Below are 20,274 nucleotides of genomic sequence, written 5' to 3'. Positions count from 1 at the left end.
TCTGTTATTCGAACTCAATCAGCATGACAGAGTGATCTACAGCCTTATCCTCATCAACACTCGCACCTGTGTTAAGGAGAGAATCACTGACATGATGTCAGCTGGTCCTTTGCGGCAGGGCTGAAATGCAGTGGAAATGATTTTTGGGGATTCAGCTCATTTGCAAAGAGGGGCTTTGAAAATCATCTGATCACTCTTCATAACATTCTGGAGTATATGCAAATTGCCAACATACAAACTGAGGCAGCAGACTTTGTGAAAATTAATATTCATTCTCAAAACTTTTGGCCATGACTGTACATCATTCATTTAAAAGGCCAAAAATGGATTTACCAATTGCAGACTGTAGCTTTAAAAGAAACATCAGGACTTCAGAAGTTCCACTCTACAGTTGTTAAAATGAAGTAGATGAGGTGATCTGTCTCCCTGTTTTGTTCAGTGTCCAGAAGCCCAGAGCAGAGTCACCTACAACCAGCCTGCTATCAATGAAGAGTGATCAGCCACCTGCTTTCAGCCAGGAACCATTACCAGATGACAATAAGGAAGTGGAGAGTTTGGACAGTGAGGATGTATTAAATATCACACACAACCTTCTGGACAGAAGAAGTAAGACTGTGTTTCATACAATATCACAAAGAACGGTACAAACGCCCTTATAAAACACACACATTAACTGATGAGTCCCAACTCTCATTGTTTTCCTACAGGTCAAACTCTGCTGACAGTCCAACAAGACATCAAGGCTAAACTGAAACACAAGTATCAACACATATCTGAAGGAATTGGACACCATGGAAACCAAAGTCTGTTCAAAGACATCTACACAGAGCTCTACATCACAGAGGGTGGAAGTGGAGGGCTCAATAATGAACATGAGGTTAGACAGATAGAGATGGCATCCAAGACACATCCCACACAAGAGACACCAATCAAATGCAACGACATCTTCAAGCCTTTACCTGGACAAGACAAACCTATCAGAACTGTGCTGACCAAAGGAATAACTGGTGTTGGAAAAACAGTCTCTGTGCAGAAGGTCGTCCTTGACTGGGCAGAGGGGAAAGCAAATCAGAACGTTCATTTCATGTTTCCTCTTCCTTTCCGTGATCTGAACCTGAAAAAGGACCAATACAGTCTGATGCAACTTCTTTCCCACTACTTCTCAGAGCTGAAAGAGATTGACAGCATTGAAGATGGTGAAACCAACACTGTTTTCATTTTTGATGGTCTGGATGAGTGTCGACTTCCTCTAGACTTCAAAAACAATGAGAAGTGCTGTGATGTCACGAAGCCAACCTCAGTGGACGTGCTGCTGACAAACCTCATCAAGGGGAATCTGCTTCCCTCTGCTGTCCTCTGGATAACCTCACGGCATGCAGCAGCCAATCAGATCCCTCCTGAGTGTGTTGACCAGGTGACAGAGGTACGAGGGTTCAATGATCCACAGAAGGAGGAGTATTTCAGGAAGAAAATCACAGATCAGAATCTGGCCAATGAAATCATCAAACACGTGAAGACATCAAGGAGCCTCCACATCATGTGCCACATGCCAGTCTTCTGTTGGATATCAGCCACTGTCCTTGAGATGATGCTGAAAGAGGCAGAGAAGGATGAAGTCCCCAAAACTCTGACCCAGATGTACTCACACTTCATGATCCAAATCATTGTGAAGAACAGGAAGTACAACAAAGCCACAGAGACGAACCCAAAGGAACTGTCTCAGTCAGACAAAGAGATGATCCTTAAACTGGCAAAGCTGGCTTTCCAACAGCTGCAGAAGGGCAACCTGATCTTCTATGAGGAGGACCTGAGAGAGTGTGGCATTGACGTCACAGAGGCATCAGAGTACTCAGCATTGTGTACAGAGATCTTTAAAGAAGAATCTGGGCTGTACCAAGACAAGGTCTACAGCTTTGTGCATCTGAGCATTCAGGAGTTTCTAGCAGCAGTGCATGCTTTAGAGTCATGTCTGGGCAAGAAGGAAAAAGTTTTCTCCCCCAAAGCAGTCACCAGTGATGATGTCACAGCAGTCACTAAGGGCCAAGATTATTATGAAAACAGCCGATTCAAATTCTGGTCCTACAAGTTGAAGCCTGACAAGTTGACGTCAATCGATGATAATGATTACGATGATTCCGATGAAGACAAAAAGGATGACAATGATGAAGAGGAGTCAATACAGTTGTCTGATTTACACAGGAGAGCAGTGGACCAGGCCTTGAAGAGTGAGATTGGACACCTGGACCTGTTCCTCTGCTTCCTTCTGGGTCTCTCACTGGCATCCAATCAGAATCTGTTACGAGGCCTTCTGACACAGACAAAAAGAACAACACAGACCAATGAGGAAACAGTTGAGAGAACAGCCAGGTACCTTTCAGACAAGATCAAGGAGGAATCCTCACCAGAAAGGATCATCAACTTGTTCCACTGTCTGAATGAACTTGGTTCCAACTCTCTAGTTGAAGACATGCAGACCTCCCTGCGATCAGGAACTCTTTCAGAAACAAGACTAAAACCTGACCAATGTTCAGCCCTGGCCTACCTGTTACTGATGTCAGAGGAGGTGCTGGAGGAGTTTGACCTGAAGACATACAACACATCAGAGGAAGGTTATCAGAGGTTGCTGCCGGTAGTGAAAACCTGCAAGAGAGCACTGTAAGTTCTGTTATTGAGTTGATGTTTACAGTGTCATTATAATGAAGGATTTGTATGTCTAACAGATCATCTACTCTCTCCAGACTGGATCGCTGTAAACTCACATATAAATCCTGTGAGACTCTGGCCTCAGCTCTGCAGACACCAAACTCCCCCCTGAGAGAACTGGACCTCAGCTCCAATGACCTGGGAGACAGAGGAGTGGAGCTGCTCTGTGTTGGACTAACCAGTCCCCTCTGCAACATACAGACACTAGTGTGAGTTAAATATCTTCAGTATGAGTTATTATGTGGAGGTTTTAAGCATGTGTTAATCATGTGATATTCTCCCCTCTAGTCTTGGTCAGTGTGGTCTGACAGAGGGTTGCTGTTCAGATCTGGCCTCAGTCCTGAGTTCACCCAACTCACAACTGAACCAACTGGAGCTGAGAGACAATGACCTGCAGGACTCAGGAGTTACACTGCTGTCTGCTGGACTGGAGGATCCAGACTGTAAACTACACACACTGGGGTGTACAGCTGTTTCAGTCAGGTGTACTGAGCTGAGTTACACTGCTGTCTGCTGGACTGGAGGATCCAGACTGTAAACTACACACACTGGGGTAAGTACAGCTGTTTCAGTCAGGTCGGTACTGAGCTTAGTAAAACAAATACTCTGATGTTACTCAAATCTGATGTTTCATGACAATGTTTCTTTCATGGACAAATTAATTGGTGTCCTACTAGATGATTGACACCAGTACATCAAATTAGACAGCTGTTGTGTGTCTCTCTGTAGGCTGTCTGGCTGTCTGGTCACAGAGGAGGGCTGTGCTGCTCTGTCATCAGCTCTGAGGTCAAACCCCTCCCACCTGAAAGAGCTGGACCTGAGCTACAATCACCCAAGAGACTCTGCAGGGGGACTGCTTTCAGCTGCTCTGATGGATCCCACATATAAACTGATGAAGCTGAAGTAAGTCAGAGTAGATGTCCTAATAGTGTGAGCAGCGGTTGTGTGATATGTAGTGTAGTAGGGTCAGTAACATGAGGACATGATGGTAGAATTAAGGGGAAGTTTACCCAGCAGGCTGAGCACTCCAACACAGCATACATCATCACCACATGAATACTCTTCTTCTGCATCTCTGATATCCTGTTGGAATTGTATTCCGTTCTGTATGCAGTAGGTAGGATAGAATACCTGTATTTCTCTAGTAATGAATTGTACTCCGTTCTGTATGCAGTAGGTAGGATAGAATACCTGTATTTCTCTAGTAATGAATTGTACTCCGTTCTGTATGCAGTAGGTAGGATACTATACCTGTATTTCTCTAGTAATGAATTGTACTCCGTTCTGTATGCAGTAGGTAGGATAGAATACCTGTATTTCTCTAGTAATGAATTGTACTCCGTTCTGTATGCAGTAGGTAGGATAGAATACCTGTATGTCTGTCGTAATGAATTGTACTCATTACATTACAGAAAGTATTCACCCCCTTGGCATTTTTCCTATTTTGTTGCCTTACAACCTGGAATTAAAATGGATAATTTGATTCACAGCAGGTATCATTTGATTTTCACAACATGCCTACCACTTGGAAGATGAAACATATTTTTTCTTTTGAAATGAGACAAAAGACAAAAAAACAGAAGACAAAAAAACAGAACTTGAGTATAACTATTAACCCTCACAAAGTCAATACTTTGTAAAGCCACCTTCTGCAGCAATCACAACTGCAAGTCTCTTGGGATATGTCTCTATAAGCTTGGCACATCCAGCCACTGGGATTTTTACCCATTCTTCATGGCAAAACTGCTCCAGCTCCTTCAAGTTGGATGGGTTCCACTGGTAAACAGCAATCTTTAAGTCATTCCAGAGATTCTCAATTGGATTGAGATGTTGGGCTTTGACAAGGCCATTCCAAGACATGTAAATGTTTCCCCTAAAACCACCTGAGTGTTGCTTTAGTAGTATGCTTACGGTCACTGTCCTGCTGGAAGGTGAACCTCCGTCCCAGTCTCAAATCTCTGGAAGACTGAAACAGGTTTCCGTAAAGAATTTCCTTGGATTTAGCGTCATCCATCATTCCTTCAATTCTGACCAGTTTCCCAGTCCCTGCAAATGGAAAAACATCCCCACAGCATGAAACTGTCACCACCATGCGTCACTGTGGGGATGGTGTTCTCGGGGTGATGAGAGTTGTTGGATTTGCACCAGACATCACGTTTTCCTTGATGGCTAAAAAGCTACATTTTAGTCTCATCTGACCAGAGTACATTCTTCCATATGTTTGGGGAGTCTCCCACAAGCTTTCTGGCGTACACCAAACGTGTTTGCTTATTTTCTTCTTTAAGCAATGGCTTGTTTTCTGACCACTCTCCCGTAATGCTCTGTGGAGTATATGGCTTAAAGTGGTCCTATGGACAGATAACCCTGAAGGAGCTGCAAAGATTGGAGTGTCTTTGGTCTCTTCGTTGCCTCTTGATTAATGCCCTCCTTGCCTGGTCTGTGAGTTTTGGTGGGCGGCCCTCTCTTGGCAGGTTTGTTGGGTTGTCATATTCTTTCCATTTGTTAATAATGGATTTAATGGTGCTCCGTGGGATGTTCAAAGTTTGATATTTTTTTATAACCCAACCCTGATCTGTACTTCTCCACAACTTTGTCCCTGACCTGTTTGGAGAGCTCCTTGGTCTTCATGGTGCCCCTTGCTTCGTGGTGTTGCAGACTCTGGGGCATTTCAGAACAGGGGTGTGTATATATACTGAGATCATGTGACAGATCATGTGACACTTACATTGCACACAGGTGGACTTTATGTAACTAATTTTGTGACTTCTGAAGGTAATTGTTGCACCAGATCTTATTGAGGGGTTTCATAGCAAAGGGGTGAATACATATGCACACACCACTTTTCCATTTTGAATATTTTCAAACAAGTTCACTTTTAAATTCCACTTCACCAATTTAACCTGTTGAAACTCTGGGGCGATATATCATTTTTGGATAAAAAGACGTGCCCGTTTTAAGCGCAATATTTTATCACAAAAAGATGCTCGACTATGCATATAATTGATAGCTTTGGAAAGAAAACACTCTGACGTTTCCAGAACTGCAAAGATATTCTCTGTGCGTGCCCGAGAACGTGAGCTACAGGCAAAACCAAGATGAAACGGCATCCAGGAAATCAGCAGGATTTTTGAGGCTCCGTTTTCCATTGTCTCCTTATATGGCTGTGAATGTGAGAGGAATGAGCCTGCCCTTTCTGTCGTTTCCCCAAGGTGTCTGCAGCATTGTGACGTATTTGTAGACATATCATTGGAAGATTGACCATAAGAGACCACATTTACCAGGTGTCCGCCCGGTGTCCTGCGCCGAAATTGGTGCGCAAACCTCAGCTGCAAGTATTTTTCCATGGAATTCAGAGAAGAAAGCAGGCTTCCACGAACTGCATATCAATGAAGAGAAATGTGAAAAAAACACCTTGAGGATTGATTCCAAACAACGTTTGCCATGTTTCGGTCGATATTATGGAGTTAATTCGGAAAAAGTTTGACGTTGTTGGTGTCTGAATTTTCGGTTCGGTAGCCAAATGTGATGTACAAAACGGAGCGATTTCTCCTACACAAAGATTCTTTCAGGAAAAACTGAACATTTGCTATGTAACTGAGAGTCTCCTCATTTAAAACATCCGAAGCTCTTCAAAGGTAAATGATTTTATTTATTTGGTTATCTGGTTTTTGTGTAAATGTTGCGTGCTAAATGCTACTCAAAATGCTAGCTTAGCATACTCTTACACAAATTAGTGAATTGCTATGGTTCAAAAGCATATTTTGAAAATCTGAGATGACAGTGTTGTTAAGAAAAGGCTAAGCTTGAGAGCAGGCGCATTATTTTCATTTTATTTGCGATTTTCAGAAATCGTTAACGTTGCGTTATGCTAATGAGCCTGAGGCTTTATTCACAATCCCGGATCCGGGATGGGGAGTTTCAAGAGTTAAACTATTTTGTCCATTACATGAAATCCAAATAAAAATCTATTAAAAATACAGGTTGTAATGCAACAAAATAGGAAAAACACCAAGGGGAATACTTTTGCAAGGCACTGTATGCAGATAGAATACCTGTATGTCTCTAGTAATGAACTGTACTCTGTTCTGTATGCAGTAGGTAGGATAGAATACCTGTATGTCTCTAGTAATGAACTAGATAGTGCACCAGAACTGGATAATGCACCAGAACACAACAATATGGTTTAAATGTTGACTGCTGTATAAGGTCTTTGTCAGTCAATAACCTGTTTCTCCTACAGTGTTGATCATGGTGGAGAGTGCAGGCTGAAATCAGGGCTGAGGAAATGTAAGTCTCTTCAATCCTAATTAACTGAATACTCAGAACTATAGTAACATAGTAACTGATCAATACTTGTTCTGTACCTACAATACAACATTATAAATGAAGATGTGGTTTGATTAAACTCTCACTTTGTCTACAGATGCTTGTCATCTCACCCTGGACCCAAATACAGCACACCCATACCTGATACTGTCTGAGGGGAACTGTAAAATGACATGTGTGGTGGAGGAGCAGCATTATGAAGACCATCCAGACAGATTTGATTGTCGTCACCAAGTTCTCTGCAGAGAAGGCTTATCTGGAGGTCGTTATTACTGGGAGGTGGAGAGGGATGGTGACTGGGATGGTGGCAAGGCTTACATTGGTGTGGTGTACAAAAGAATAAAGAGGAAGGGAGAAGAGGATGACAGTTGGATTGGACACAATAAGGAGTCCTGGTGTTTAGTCTGCTCTGACAGTGATTATCACTTTTACCATGCTGGAGTCCATAGCAGATCCATCCCTGGTCCTGGTCCTAGCACAGTTGGTGTGTTTCTGGACTGGTCAGCTGGTACTTTGTCCTTCTATAGTGTGTCCTCCTCTGGTACACTGACACACCTTCACACAGAACACACCACATTCACTGAACCCCTCTATCCTGGGTTTGGGTTTGAGGTTTCCTCCTCTGTGACCCCGTGTCAGATAAATGACCAACACATTCAGAGGTGAGTCAAATAGCAATGTTTCATCATTTGTTTTGTCACGTTCTTTCAAAATCGAACCCAGAAGCAGACCAGGACAAGGAGAGTAGGAAGAAGGTGAGTATTTATTTACAAGTGAATGTGAATGGGTAGATATATCCAGGTGGCGTAGCGGGCAGCGGTGGTGAGTTGATGGGAGTAAATAGGTGGATCCAATGGGGTAGCGGAATTCTCCAACGACCAGGCGGGAATGGGGTAAATGATCCGGGTGAGTAACTGAAGACAGAACTAACGTAGGTAAGTTTAAGGCAAGCAATACGTAAAAAAACAACAAAACAAATTCTATCCAACTTGAGGCTGATACTATGGCACGACATACTGTTCATGGCTAACGATCCGGCAGGGAATGGATGTCAGGTCCGGGCTTATGAAGAGGAGAGATGATGATCAGGACCAGGTGGGCAAATAGCTGATGGGATACAGGTGCGGGTAATCAGAACTCCCAACTGGCTACATTGCCCGGCAACCAGACAGGGTGCGTTCCAGGACACCGGAAACACACTCCAGGACAGAAACACAGGCAAACACAGACTCAGGATGCGGGATTCGTGACAGTACCCCCCCTCCGACGAACGCCACCGGGCGGACTACCTGGAGCACCAGGGTGGAGGCGGTAGAAGTCACGAAGCAGGTCGTCATCAAGGATCTGACGCCGAGGAATCCAACTCCTCTCCTCTGGACCATATCCTTCCCAATCCACGAGATATTGGAAACCTCGACCCCGCCGTCTGGAATCCATTATGCGGCACACCGTGTAGGCAGGACCACCTCCGATCATCCGAGGAGGAGGAGGACGAGGAGGAGGGGGCAACAGAGAACTAAGGAGAACCGGCTTGAGGCAGGAGACATGAAAGGTGGGGTGTACTCGAAGCGTTGCCGGCAATTTGAGTCGGACCACAACAGGGTTAATGATTCTCTCCACCACAAACGGACCAATGAACTTTGGTGACAGTTTCCTTGACTCAGTCCGTAGAGGAAGATCCCGTGTAGCCAACCAAACCTTATCTCCGATGGTATAAGCGGGAGCAGGAATACGGCGACGATTCGCCTGGATCTGATATTGGTCAGAAACTCTAAGGAGGACCTTCCTGGCCCGATGCCAGGTCCGGTGGCAACGACGAATGTGGGCCTGGACAGAAGGAACCGAAAGATCCCTCTCCTGAGAAGGAAACAAGGGAGGTTGGTATCCGTACAGGCATTGGAAGGGGGACATCCCAGTGGCAGATGAAGGAAGGGTATTATGGGCATACTCGACCCAGGGTAATTGAGATGACCAAGAGGTGGGATCAGAGGAGACAAGACAACGCAGCGTGGACTCCATCTTCTGGTTGGCTCTCTCCGCCTGACCATTAGATTGGGGGTGAAATCAAGATGTGAGACTGACTGTAGCTCCAATGGCCAAACAGAAGGATTTCCAGACAGCAGAGGTGAACTGAGGACCACGGTCAGAAACAATGTCACAGGGCAACCCGTGGACCCTGAACACCTCCCTAACCAGGATCTCGGACGTCTCAGTGGCAGAAGGCAGCTTGGAGAGGGGAACAAAGTGGGCAAACTTGCTGAATCTATCCACAATGGTCAGAATAACCGTGTTACCAACAGAAGAGGGCAACCCCGTGACAAACTCCAGGGCCAGATGCGACCAAGGTCGCCGGGGAATAGGTAGGGGGTGAAGAAGCCCAGAGCTGGCCCGATTGGTACTCTTATTCTGCGCACAAACAGGACAAGCGGCAACAAACCTCCGGGTATCTTCTCCCATGGCAGGCCACCAAAATTGTCTGCGCAGTAGCGCCATAGTCCGAGCAACACCAGGGTGACAAGCTATCTTGCTGGCGTGGGACCACTGAAGGACAGCAGAACGAACCGACTCAGGCACGAACAACCGACCGGGTGGACCGTAACTGGGCCCGGGCTGTGTCCGAAGAGCCGCCATCACCTCCTCCTCAATCCTCCATGTAACGGCTCCCACAACAACGTTCTGGGGAAGAATCGTCTCAGTCTTGGCCCCACTCTCCTCCGTCTTGGAGAACATCCGGGACAGGGCGTCCGCCTTCCCGTTCTTCGACCCAGGTTGGTGGGGAGGAAGGGACAGAGCCTTCTGTTTACTGAATACTTCACCGAACTCGTGATATGTTTCTGGAACCAGGGACAAATCAGGAGGAGCAGAGTCACTGACCTGACTGGAAACGGCAGGGGAACAGGCAGTCCTAAGGCAGTTAGCATGACAATCAATGCTCCAACTAGTTACCTTACCCGTCACCCAATCAAACGAGGGATTGTGTTCCTTCAGCCAGGGATAACCAAGAACCAGAGGAACATGGGGCGAGGAAAGAATGAAGAAGGAGATAAACTCTGAATGATTCCCCGACAACAACATCTTAACCGGTTCAGTCCTCATAGTGATCCGTGCCAGACTACTGCCATTCAGAGTGGTTGCTTCAATGGCTTCCGGCAATTGCTCCTTGGAAAGCCCCAGCTGTTCCACCAAGTCGGCATCAATAAAGCTGCCATCGGCACCTGAATCGATAAAAGCGTTCATCTCTAAGCTCTGATCCTTATTCATAAGGGTCGCAGGAAAACGGGGTCTGACAGGATCTTTGAGAGGTTGAAACTGGCTCGCTAAAATTCCTCCCAAAACTAGCGAGCCGGGCAGTTTAACCTGTTGATGCTCTGGGGGCGCTATTTCATTTTTGGATGAAAAACGTTCCCGTTTTAAACAAGATATTTTGTCACAAAAAGATGCTCGACTATGCATATAATTGCTACCGTTCGAAAGAAAACACTCTGACGTGTCCAGAAATACAAAGATCTTCTCTGTGAATGCCCTATAACGTGAGCTTCAGGCAAAACCAAGATGAGATGGCATCCAGGAAATGACAAGGATTTTTGAGGCTCTGTTTTCCATGGTTTCCTTATATGGCTGTGAACGCGAGAGGAGTAAGTCTGCCCTTTCTGTCGTTTCCCCAAGGTGTCTGCAGCATTGTGACGTATTTGTAGGCAGATCATTGGAAGATTGACCATAACAGACCACATTTACCACGTGTCCGCCCGGTGTCCTGCGCCGAAATTGGTGCGCAAAAGTCACCTGCCAGTATTTTTCCATACGATACAGAGAGTAAAGCAAGCTTCCACGAACTGCATGTCAATGAAGAGATATGTGAAAAAACACCTTGAGGACTGATTCCAAACAACGTTTGCCATGTTTCAGTCGATATTATGTAGTTAATCCGGAAAAGTTTTACGTTGTAGGTGACTGCATTTTCGGTTCGTTTCGGTAGCCAGACGCAATGTAGAAAACGGAACGATTTCTCCTACACACAGACGCTTTCAGGAAACACTGCGCATTTGGTATGTGACTGAGAGTCTCCTCATTGAAAACATCAGAAGCTCTTCAAAGGTAAATGATTTTATTTATTTGGTTATCTGGTTTTTGTGAAAATGTTGCGTGCTACATGCTACACAAAATGCTATGCTAGCTTTGCATACTCTTACACAAATTAGTCAATTTCTATGGTTCAAAAGCATATTTTGAAAATCTGAGATGACAGTGTTGTTAAGAAAAGGCTAAGCTTGAGAGCAGACGCATTATTTTAATTTTATTTGCGATTTTCAGAAATCGTTAACGTTGCGTTATGCTAATGAGCCTGAGGCTTTAGTCACGATCCCGGATCCGGGATGGGGAGTTTCAAGAAGTTAACGGGTGCTGTGGACAAGCGGAGATGTAATGTCCCGAGGTACCACAGTAGAGACAGCTGTTGGTCTCACGTCTACGTTGGCGCTCCTCCTTAGTTAGCCCGTGTCGCCCCACTTGCATTGGTTCAGGATCTGGTGGCAAGACCCTCCACTAATCCCGTGTGGGGAATAACGATCAATACGTTCTGGTTCACTTCCTGAACCAAATGGTAACCGAGTTGCTGATTGATTGGATGGGCCCCACTGCTTCTCCCTCCTTCTCTCTTGGACTCTATTATCTACCCGAATAGATAAAGTGACCAAGCTGTCTAGGTCACTAGGCTCTGGATAGGATATCAGCTCGTCCTTGAGTTGCTCCGACAACCCCTGGTAAAAAGCCCATTGTAGTGACTCCTCATTCCAACCACTCTCCACAGACAATGTCCTGAACTCGATCATAAAGTCTGCCACACTGCGAGCTCCTTGGCGAAGAGTAAACAATCGTTTAGCTGCGTCCTTACCTCGGACTGGATGGTCAAAAAGCTTTCTCATCTCTCCCGCGAACTCCTGGTAAGAAGCCATGCAGGTCTCCTGTCGTTCCCAAACAGCTGAAGCCCATTCCAGAGCTCTTCCACGCAGCAGTTCAATAACAAAGGCTATCCTAGCCTTGTCAGTGGCGTAAGAATGGGGCTGCAGATCAAACACTAACCCACACTGCATAAGAAACGAACGGCATCTTCCCAAATCCCCTTCATATTTATCAGGCGTCGGTACCTTGGGTTCACGGAAGGAAACCGCACCAGACACGGCAGGTGAGATGGGTGAAACAGGTGGTGAATGAATCGCCGGAAAACAGAGCTGATCCTGGATTTGTGTCAAGCTAGCAGATAAGTTCTGAATTGAACCCGCTATCTCCTGTAGCGCCGTCTTGTGTTGTCCCAATATCTTCCCCTGCTGGGTAATGGCATGGCAAATGGAGTCCAGGTCCGCTGGGTTCATCCTAGGCCGGATCGTTCTGTCACGTTCTTTCAAAATCGAACCCAGAAGCAGACCAGGACAAGGAGAGTAGGAAGAAGGTGAGTATTTATTTACAAGTGAATGTGAATGGGTAGATATATCCAGGTGGCGTAGCGGGTAGCGGTGGTGAGTTGATGGGAGTAAATAGGTGGATCCAATGGGGTAGCGGAATTCTCCGATGACCAGGCGGGAATGGGGTAAATGATCCAGGTGAGTAACTGAAGACAGAACAAACGGAGGTAAGTTTAAGGCAAGCAATACGTAAAAAAACAACAAAACAAATTCTATCCAACTTGAGGCTGATACTATGGCACGACATACTGCTCATGGCTAACGATCCGGCAGGGAATGGATGTCAGGTCCGGGCTTATGAAGAGGAGAGATGATGATCAGGACCAGGTGGGCAAGTAGCTGATGGGATACAGGTGCGGGTAATCAGAACTCCCAACTGGCTACATTGCCCGGCAACCAGACAGGGTGCGTTCCAGGACACCGGAAACACACTCCAGGACAGAAACACAGGCAAACACAGACTCAGGAAGCGGGATTCGTGACATGTTTCCTCTGGAATATTTTCTATAATTAGATAACTAGTAGTGGTGTGTTTTAATGTGTTCTGTTGGACCTACAGACAGTTAGATTAGTAGTAGTGGTGTGTTTTAATGTGTTCTGTTGGACCTACAGACAGTTAGATTAGTAGTAGAGGTCAAATAAAATAAAATAAAATCCAATTTTATTTGTCACATGCACATGGTTAGCAGATGATAATGCGAGTGTAGTGAAATGCTTGTGCTTCTCGTTCCGACAATGCAGTAATAACCAACAAGTAATCTAACTAACAATTCCAAAACTAATTTCTTATACACAGTGTAAGGGGATAAAGAATATGTACATAAAGATATGAATGAGTGATGGTGCAGAGCCGCATAGGCAAGATACAGTAGATGGTATCGAGTACAGTATATACATATGAGATGACTATGTAAACAAAGTGTCATAGTTAAAGTGGCTAGTGATACATGTATTACATAAGGATGCAGTAGATGATATAGAGTACAGTAACCCTAATCCTATACGTATATATATGAGATGAATAATGTAGGGTATGTAAACATTATATTAGGTAGCATTGTTTAAAGTGGCTAGTGATACATTTTACATCATTCCCATCAATTCCCATTATCAAAGTGGCTGGAGTTGAGTCAGTGTGTTGGCAGCAGCCACTCAATGTTAGTGGTTGCTGTTTAACAGTCTGATGGCCTTGAGATAGAAGCTGTTTTTCAGTCTCTCGGTCCCAGCTTTGATGCACCTGTACTGACCTCGCCTTCTGGATGATAGTCGGGTGAACAGGCAGTGGCTCGGGTGGGTGTTGTCCTTGATGATCTTTGTGGCATTCCTGTAACATCGGGTGGTGTAGGTGTCCTGGAGGGCAGGTAGTTTGCCCCGGTGATACGTTGTGCAGACCTCACTACCCTCTGGAGAGCCTTACGGTTGAGGGCGGAGCAGTTGCCGTATCAGGCGGTGATACAGCCCGCCAGGATGCTCTCGATTGTGCATCTGTAGAAGTTTGTGAGTGCTTTTGGTGACAAGCCGAATTTCTTCAGCCTCCTGAGGTTGAAGAGGTGCTGCTGCGCCTTCTTCACGATGCAGTCTGTGTGAGTTGACCAATTCAGTTTGTCTGTGATGTGTATGCCGAGGAATTTAAAACTTACTACCCTCTCCACTACTGTTTCATCGATGTGGATAGGGGGTGTTCCCTCTGCTGTTTCCTGAAGTCCACAATCATCTCCTTAGTTTTGTTGACGTTATTGTCCTGACACCACACTCCGAGGGCCCTCACCTCCTCCCTGTAGGCCGTCTCGTCATTGTTGGTAATCAAGCCTACCACTGTTGTGTCGTCCGCAAACTTGATGATTGAGTTTTGGCGTGCGTGGCCACGCAGTCGTGGGTGAACAGGGAGTACAGAGAGGGCTCAGAACGCACCCTTGTGGGGCCCCAGTGTTGAGGATCAGCGGGGTGGAGATGTTGTTGCCTACCCTCACCACCTGGGGGCGGCCCGTCAGGAAGTCCAGTATCCAGTTGCACAGGGCGGGGTCGAGACCCAGGGTCTCGAGCTTGATGACGAGCTTGGAGGGTACTATGGTGTTAAATGCCGAGCTGTAGTCGATGAACAGCATTCTCACATAGGTATTCCTCTTGTCCAGATGGGTTAGGGCAGTGTGCAGTGTGGTTGAGATTGCATCGTCTGTGGACCTATTTGGGCAGTAAGCAAATTGGAGTGGGTCTAGGGTGTCAGGTAGGGTGGAGGTGATATGGTCCTTGACTAGTCTCTCAAAGCACTTCATGATGACGGAAGTGAGTGCTACGGGGCGGTAGTCATTTAGCTCAGTTACCTTAGCTTTCTTGGGAACAGGAACAATGGTGGCCCTCTTGAAGCATGTGGGAACACCAGACTGGTATAGGGATTGATTGAATATGTCCGTAAACACACCAGCCACCTGGTCTGCGCATGCTCTGAGGGCGCGGCTGGGGATGCCGTCTGGGCCTACAGCCTTGCGAGGGTTAACACGTTTAAATGTTTTACTCACCTCGGCTGCAGTGAAGGAGAGACCGCATGTTTTCGTTGCAGGCCGTGTCAGTGGCACTGTATTGTCCTCAAAGCGGGCAAAAAAGTTATTTAGTCTGCCTGGGAGCAAGACATCCTGGTCCGTGACTGGGCTGGATTTCTTCTTGTAGTCCGTGGTTGATTGTAGACCCTGCCACATACCTCTTGTGTCTGAGCCGTTGAATTGAGATTCTACTTTGTCTCTATACTGACGCTTAGCTTGTTTGATAGCCTTGCGGAGGGAATAGCTGCACTGTTTGTATTCAGTCATGTTACCAGTCACCTTGCCCTGATTAAAAGCAGTGGTTCATGCTTTAAGTTTCACGCGAATGCTGCCATAAATCCACGGTTTCTGGTTAGGGAATGTTTTAATCGTTGCTATGGGCACGACATCTTCGGCTTGGTCGGACCAGCGTTGGACAGACCTCAGCGTTGGAGCTTCTTGTTTTAGTTTCTGTCTGTTGGCAGGGATCAGCAAAATGGAGTCGTGGTCAGCTTTTCCGAAAGGAGGGCGGGGCAGGGCCTTATATGCGTCGCGGAAGTTAGAATAACAATGATCCAAGGTTTTTCCAGCCCTGGTTTCGCAATCGATATGCTGATAAAATTTAGGGAGTCTTGTTTTCAGATTAGCATTTTTTAAATCCTCAGCTACAATTAATGCAGCCTCAGGATGTATGGATTCCAGTTTGCAAAGAGTCAAATAAAGTTTGTTCAGAACCATCAATGTGTCTGCTTTGGGGGGCATATATATGGTTGTGATTACAATCGAAGAGAATTCTCTTGGTAGATAAGGCGGTCAACATTTGATTGTGAGGAATTCTAAATCAGGTGAACAGAAGGATTTGAGTTCCTGTATGTTTCTGTGATCACACCATGTCTCGTTAGCCATAAGGCATACGCCCCTGCACCTCTTCTTACCAGAAAGGTGTTTCTTTCTGTCGGCGCGATGCGTGGAGAAACCCGCTGGCTGCACTGCCTCCGATAGCGTCTCTCCAGTGAGCCATGTTTCCGTGAAGCAAAGAACGTTACAGTCTCTAATGTCCCTCTGGAATGCTACCCTTGCTCGGATTTCATCAACCTTGTTGTCAAGAGACTGGACATTGGCGAGAAGAATGTTGGACCTACAGACAGTTATATGATTAGTAGTTGTGTGTTTTAATGTGTTAGGCGCACAATTGGTCCAGCGTCATCCGGGTTAGGGGAGGGTTTGGCTGGCGTAGGCCGTCATTGTAAATAACAATGTGTTCTGAACTGACTTGCTTAGTTAAATGTCACCATCAGTATTGACTTAATGGAAGGTGACATAGTGGGTTATGTCAAATTTAGGTAATGCACCCTACATAGGGAGCTAGTCTGTCAAGCTTTAAACACCCTTTGTACTGCTTATGAAGACTGTAAGTATTTTATATATAGCATTTATAAGTTGTATTTAGTTTAATCACAGTCTATCCTTCTGCTTGACCAAATCCAGAGACCATGGTGGAGAGAGTTGTATCAAGCCTGGACCTGAGAACACCAGAGACCATGGTGGAGAGAGTTGGACCAAGCCTGGACCTGAGAACACCAGAGACCATGGTGGAGAGAGTTGTATCAAGCCTGGACCTGAGAACACCAGAGACCATGGTGGAGATAGTTGTATCAAGCCTGGACCTGAGAACACCAGAGACCATGGTGGAGAGAGTTGTATCAAGCCTGGACCTGAGAACACCAGAGACCATGGTGGAGATAGTTGTATCAAGCCTGGACCTGAGGACACCAGAGACCATGGTGGAGAGAGTTGTATCAAGCCTGGACCTGAGAACACCAGAGACCATGGTGGAGAGAGTTGTATCGAGCCTGGACCTGAGGACACCAGAGACCATGGTGGAGAGAGTTGTATCAAGCCTGGACCTGAGAACACCAGAGACCATGGTGGAGATAGTTGTATCAAGCCTGGACCTGAGGACACCAGAGACCATGGTGGAGAGAGTTGTATCAAGCCTGGACCTGAGAACACCAGAGACCATGGTGGAGAGTGTTGTATCAAGCCTGGACCTGAGGACACCAGAGACCATGGTGGAGATAGTTGTATCAAGCCTGGACCTGAGGACACCAGAGACCATGGTGGAGAGAGTTGTATCAAGTCTGGACCTGAGAACACCAGAGACCATGGTGGAGAGAGTTGTATCAAGCCTGGACCTGAGGACCCCAGAGACCATGGTGGAGATAGTTGTATCAAGCCTGGACCTGAGGACACCAGAGACCATGGTGGAGAGAGTTGGATCAAGCCTGGACCTGAGAACACCAGAGACCATGGTGGAGAGAGTTGGATCAAGCCTGGACCTGAGGACACCAGAGACCATGGTGGAGAGAGTTGGATCAAGCCTGGACCTGAGAACACCAGAGACCATGGTGGAGAGAGTTGTATCGAGCCTGGACCTGAGGACACCAGAGACCATGGTGGAGAGAGTTGTATCGAGCCTGGACCTGAGGACACCAGAGACCATGGTGGAGAGAGTTGTATCAAGCCTGGACCTGAGAACACCAGAGACCATGGTGGAGAGAGTTGGATCAAGCCTGGACCTGAGAACACCAGAGACCATGGTGGAGAGAGTTGTATCGAGCCTGGACCTGAGAACACCAGAGACCATGGTGAAGAGTTTTGGATCAAGCCTGGACCTGAGAAATGTGAGTGTTAATTGATTTCATTGTTTTTAAATCAAAATAGTTTAAAGTGTTCATTATAGTTTATTCCCAGGCAAGGAACACAATAACAATCTATTTGGTCAAAACAAACTTAAAGGTAGAGTCAGCGATATGACGTAGATGCACAACGTAAACAGCAGAGTGGATCAATTTCTCCAACAACTAAGAACATTAGAGAGCTTGGCAAAACTTCTCTGCTGTTTTGGTCCCGTGGCAAACATTCTGTAAGGGAGTGAAGAGAACACTTGCACATGGGCAGATACTGTGTGTGACTGTGAGAGAGAAGTCAGACATCTTGCTCATTACAATATCTGTGGTGCTGCTCGTACATCATCATTTAGCTGACTCTACCTTTAAGCTCTCATCCTAGAATCTACCAGTTATCAGACCCCCAACATCTACAAAACATGGACCAGAACAATGTTGTTTCCTGCTTCCACAAACATTCATTAATATAACACTAATGTCAGATTATGGTATACTAAAGAGTGTACATTCTGAGACTGCTGCTCACTTATATTCATTTTTATTACAATTCTATTTAATAATTATTAATGCATTATTACATGAGATTGTCCATTTTAAATAACTACTTTTGAATTCAGGGATTCCTCAGAGCTGTAAGACTTGTGACCATGTTGAGGTAAGTCATAATGTCAATTCTTACTTTAACATACCTGCAGGAGTCAGGCACAGTCTCAAAGCCAGGTGTGTACTGACCAACCATTCATACTGGGATATAGACAGTCCTGTGTTCTGCTTTAGTAATATAAACACAGTCTCAAAGCCAGGTGTGTACTGACCAACCATTCATACTGGGATATAGACAGTCCTGTGTTCTGCTTTAGTAATATAAACACAGTCTCAAAGCCAGGTGTGTACTGACCAACCATTCATACTGGGATATAGACAGTCCTGTGTTCTGCTTTAGTAATATAAACACAGTCTCAAAGCCAGGTGTGTACTGACCAACCATTCATACTGGGATATAGACAGTCCTGTGTTCTGCTTTAGTAATATAAACACAGTCTCAAAGCCAGGTGTGTACTGACCAACCATTCATACTGGGATAGAGACAGTCCAGTGTTCTGCTTGGAGGCATGCAGGACTTTAGCTGTTGTCATATTTTGTCATTAGACTGTTTAATTGCTAAATCACCAGCATTCCATGTAACATTGAATAAATATATTTGATGAGTTACTTTGGTAATGAGCCAGTTTCCCGGACACATTAAGTCTAGTCCTGGACCTTAAAGAAATTTCTATTGAAACTTCCATTGAGCATGCTTTTTAGTGCAGCACTAGACTCAATCTGTGTCCAGGAAACAGGCACCATATGTATTACTGACATGCTTGTCCTTGTTCAGGACTCCACACACTGGCTTCAGATTGAACCCTTGACTTCCACTGTCCAGGGAGTGACAATGTTCAGGTAAAATAACTACTTGTAACATTTCATTCCACCTGCTAGTGTATTTCCCCATTACCTTTGGGAATAGTCTTCTAATCCAACCTCTCCATTTGACCATGGACCCTCTCTACCATATCTTGTTGTTGCCCTCAGACACAGGACACCCAGAGGGAGTTATGAGTGTACAGTGTCTGGGCTCCGCTGGCTGTGTGAGAGAGATGTCATTCTGAAGTATCACTTCAGGAACTGGGAACCCTACAGTCAACTTCTGAAAGACATGCAGTACACACAAGGTGGTCCATTGCTGGACATCACTATGGAGTTAGGTGAACTGGAGGAAGTTCATCTGCCACACTTTGTCTGTTTAGGTAAAACCATATAGAAATAGTATTCAGAAATACATTTCCGTGTAACTGAGTTTCACTTCCTGAATTAATGAATGAACTATTCTGGGAGTTTGAGTTTACTGTGATCTGGTACTGCACATTCTTTGTGGTTTTTTTGTCTTTCTGTCTCCTTTGTACTGTGTTGTTCAGGGACCAACCCTTCCCTGAGGAATGAGATGAAGATTCTTCATGTAGAGGAACATGGAGTGTCTTTAGAGGAAGTGCATGAGGTCACCAGATTCCATGCTAAGATTCTCCATCCCAAGTTCTCACCTATCTCTGTTATATGGAAATCACTGTCTCGTAAGAAAGATGTCCACTGTGACGTGGTCCTCTACATGGCAGTAAAAAGGTCAACAGTCATTTCAAGGCTGTACCTGCTCCTCAGAAACTCCAGTCAGAAAGAGGTGAGCCACTATCACTGAAGTGACAACAGTATGTTGAAACCTACTGAAGGAAAGCTCATAGTTTGTTGAAAATCTCTAGATTACAAAGACAACATTCAGCAATGTGAGAAATCTTTTTCTGTCTCGTTCATTTGAAGAGCCAGTAGACGGCACTCTTCCCTCTGGTCGAAGGAGAACCCAATGCCCCTGGGCAGTGAAGGGGACATTGCCCTGAGTAGGGTGCTGTATTTCAGATGGCATGTTAAACGGGTGTCCTCTCTATGGTCACTGAAGATCCCATGGCACTTATCGTAAGAGTGGGGATGTTAACCCCGGTGTCCTGACTCTCCATGGTCACTAAAGATCCCATGGCACTTATCGTAAGA

The 20,274-nt window shown here is 45.6% G+C and overlaps 1 protein-coding gene across 1 annotated transcript in view; it reads left to right on the top strand.

Moving 5' to 3' along the window:
• The window catches only part of LOC135532576 (NACHT, LRR and PYD domains-containing protein 12-like), a 33,308-nt gene that overhangs the window by 950 nt on the left and 12,084 nt on the right, over window positions 1-20,274 (top strand). Inside the window, 13 exon segments of the mRNA XM_064960056.1 lie at window positions 440-606; window positions 708-2,655; window positions 2,739-2,912; window positions 2,992-3,198; window positions 3,200-3,256; window positions 3,433-3,606; window positions 6,944-6,990; window positions 7,127-7,691; window positions 17,261-17,688; window positions 18,312-18,349; window positions 19,073-19,137; window positions 19,270-19,484; window positions 19,653-19,909. Of these exon segments, the coding sequence (XP_064816128.1) occupies window positions 440-606; window positions 708-2,655; window positions 2,739-2,912; window positions 2,992-3,198; window positions 3,200-3,256; window positions 3,433-3,606; window positions 6,944-6,990; window positions 7,127-7,691; window positions 17,261-17,688; window positions 18,312-18,349; window positions 19,073-19,137; window positions 19,270-19,484; window positions 19,653-19,909 (4,342 nt within the window).

The sequence above is a fragment of the Oncorhynchus masou genome, unplaced genomic scaffold (assembly GCF_036934945.1).
Source record: "Oncorhynchus masou masou isolate Uvic2021 unplaced genomic scaffold, UVic_Omas_1.1 unplaced_scaffold_1915, whole genome shotgun sequence".
In the NCBI taxonomy this organism is placed as follows: Eukaryota; Metazoa; Chordata; class Actinopteri; order Salmoniformes; family Salmonidae; genus Oncorhynchus; species Oncorhynchus masou.
The sequence above is the reverse complement of the archived record's forward strand: the minus strand, read 5'-3'. Positions and strand labels throughout refer to the sequence as shown.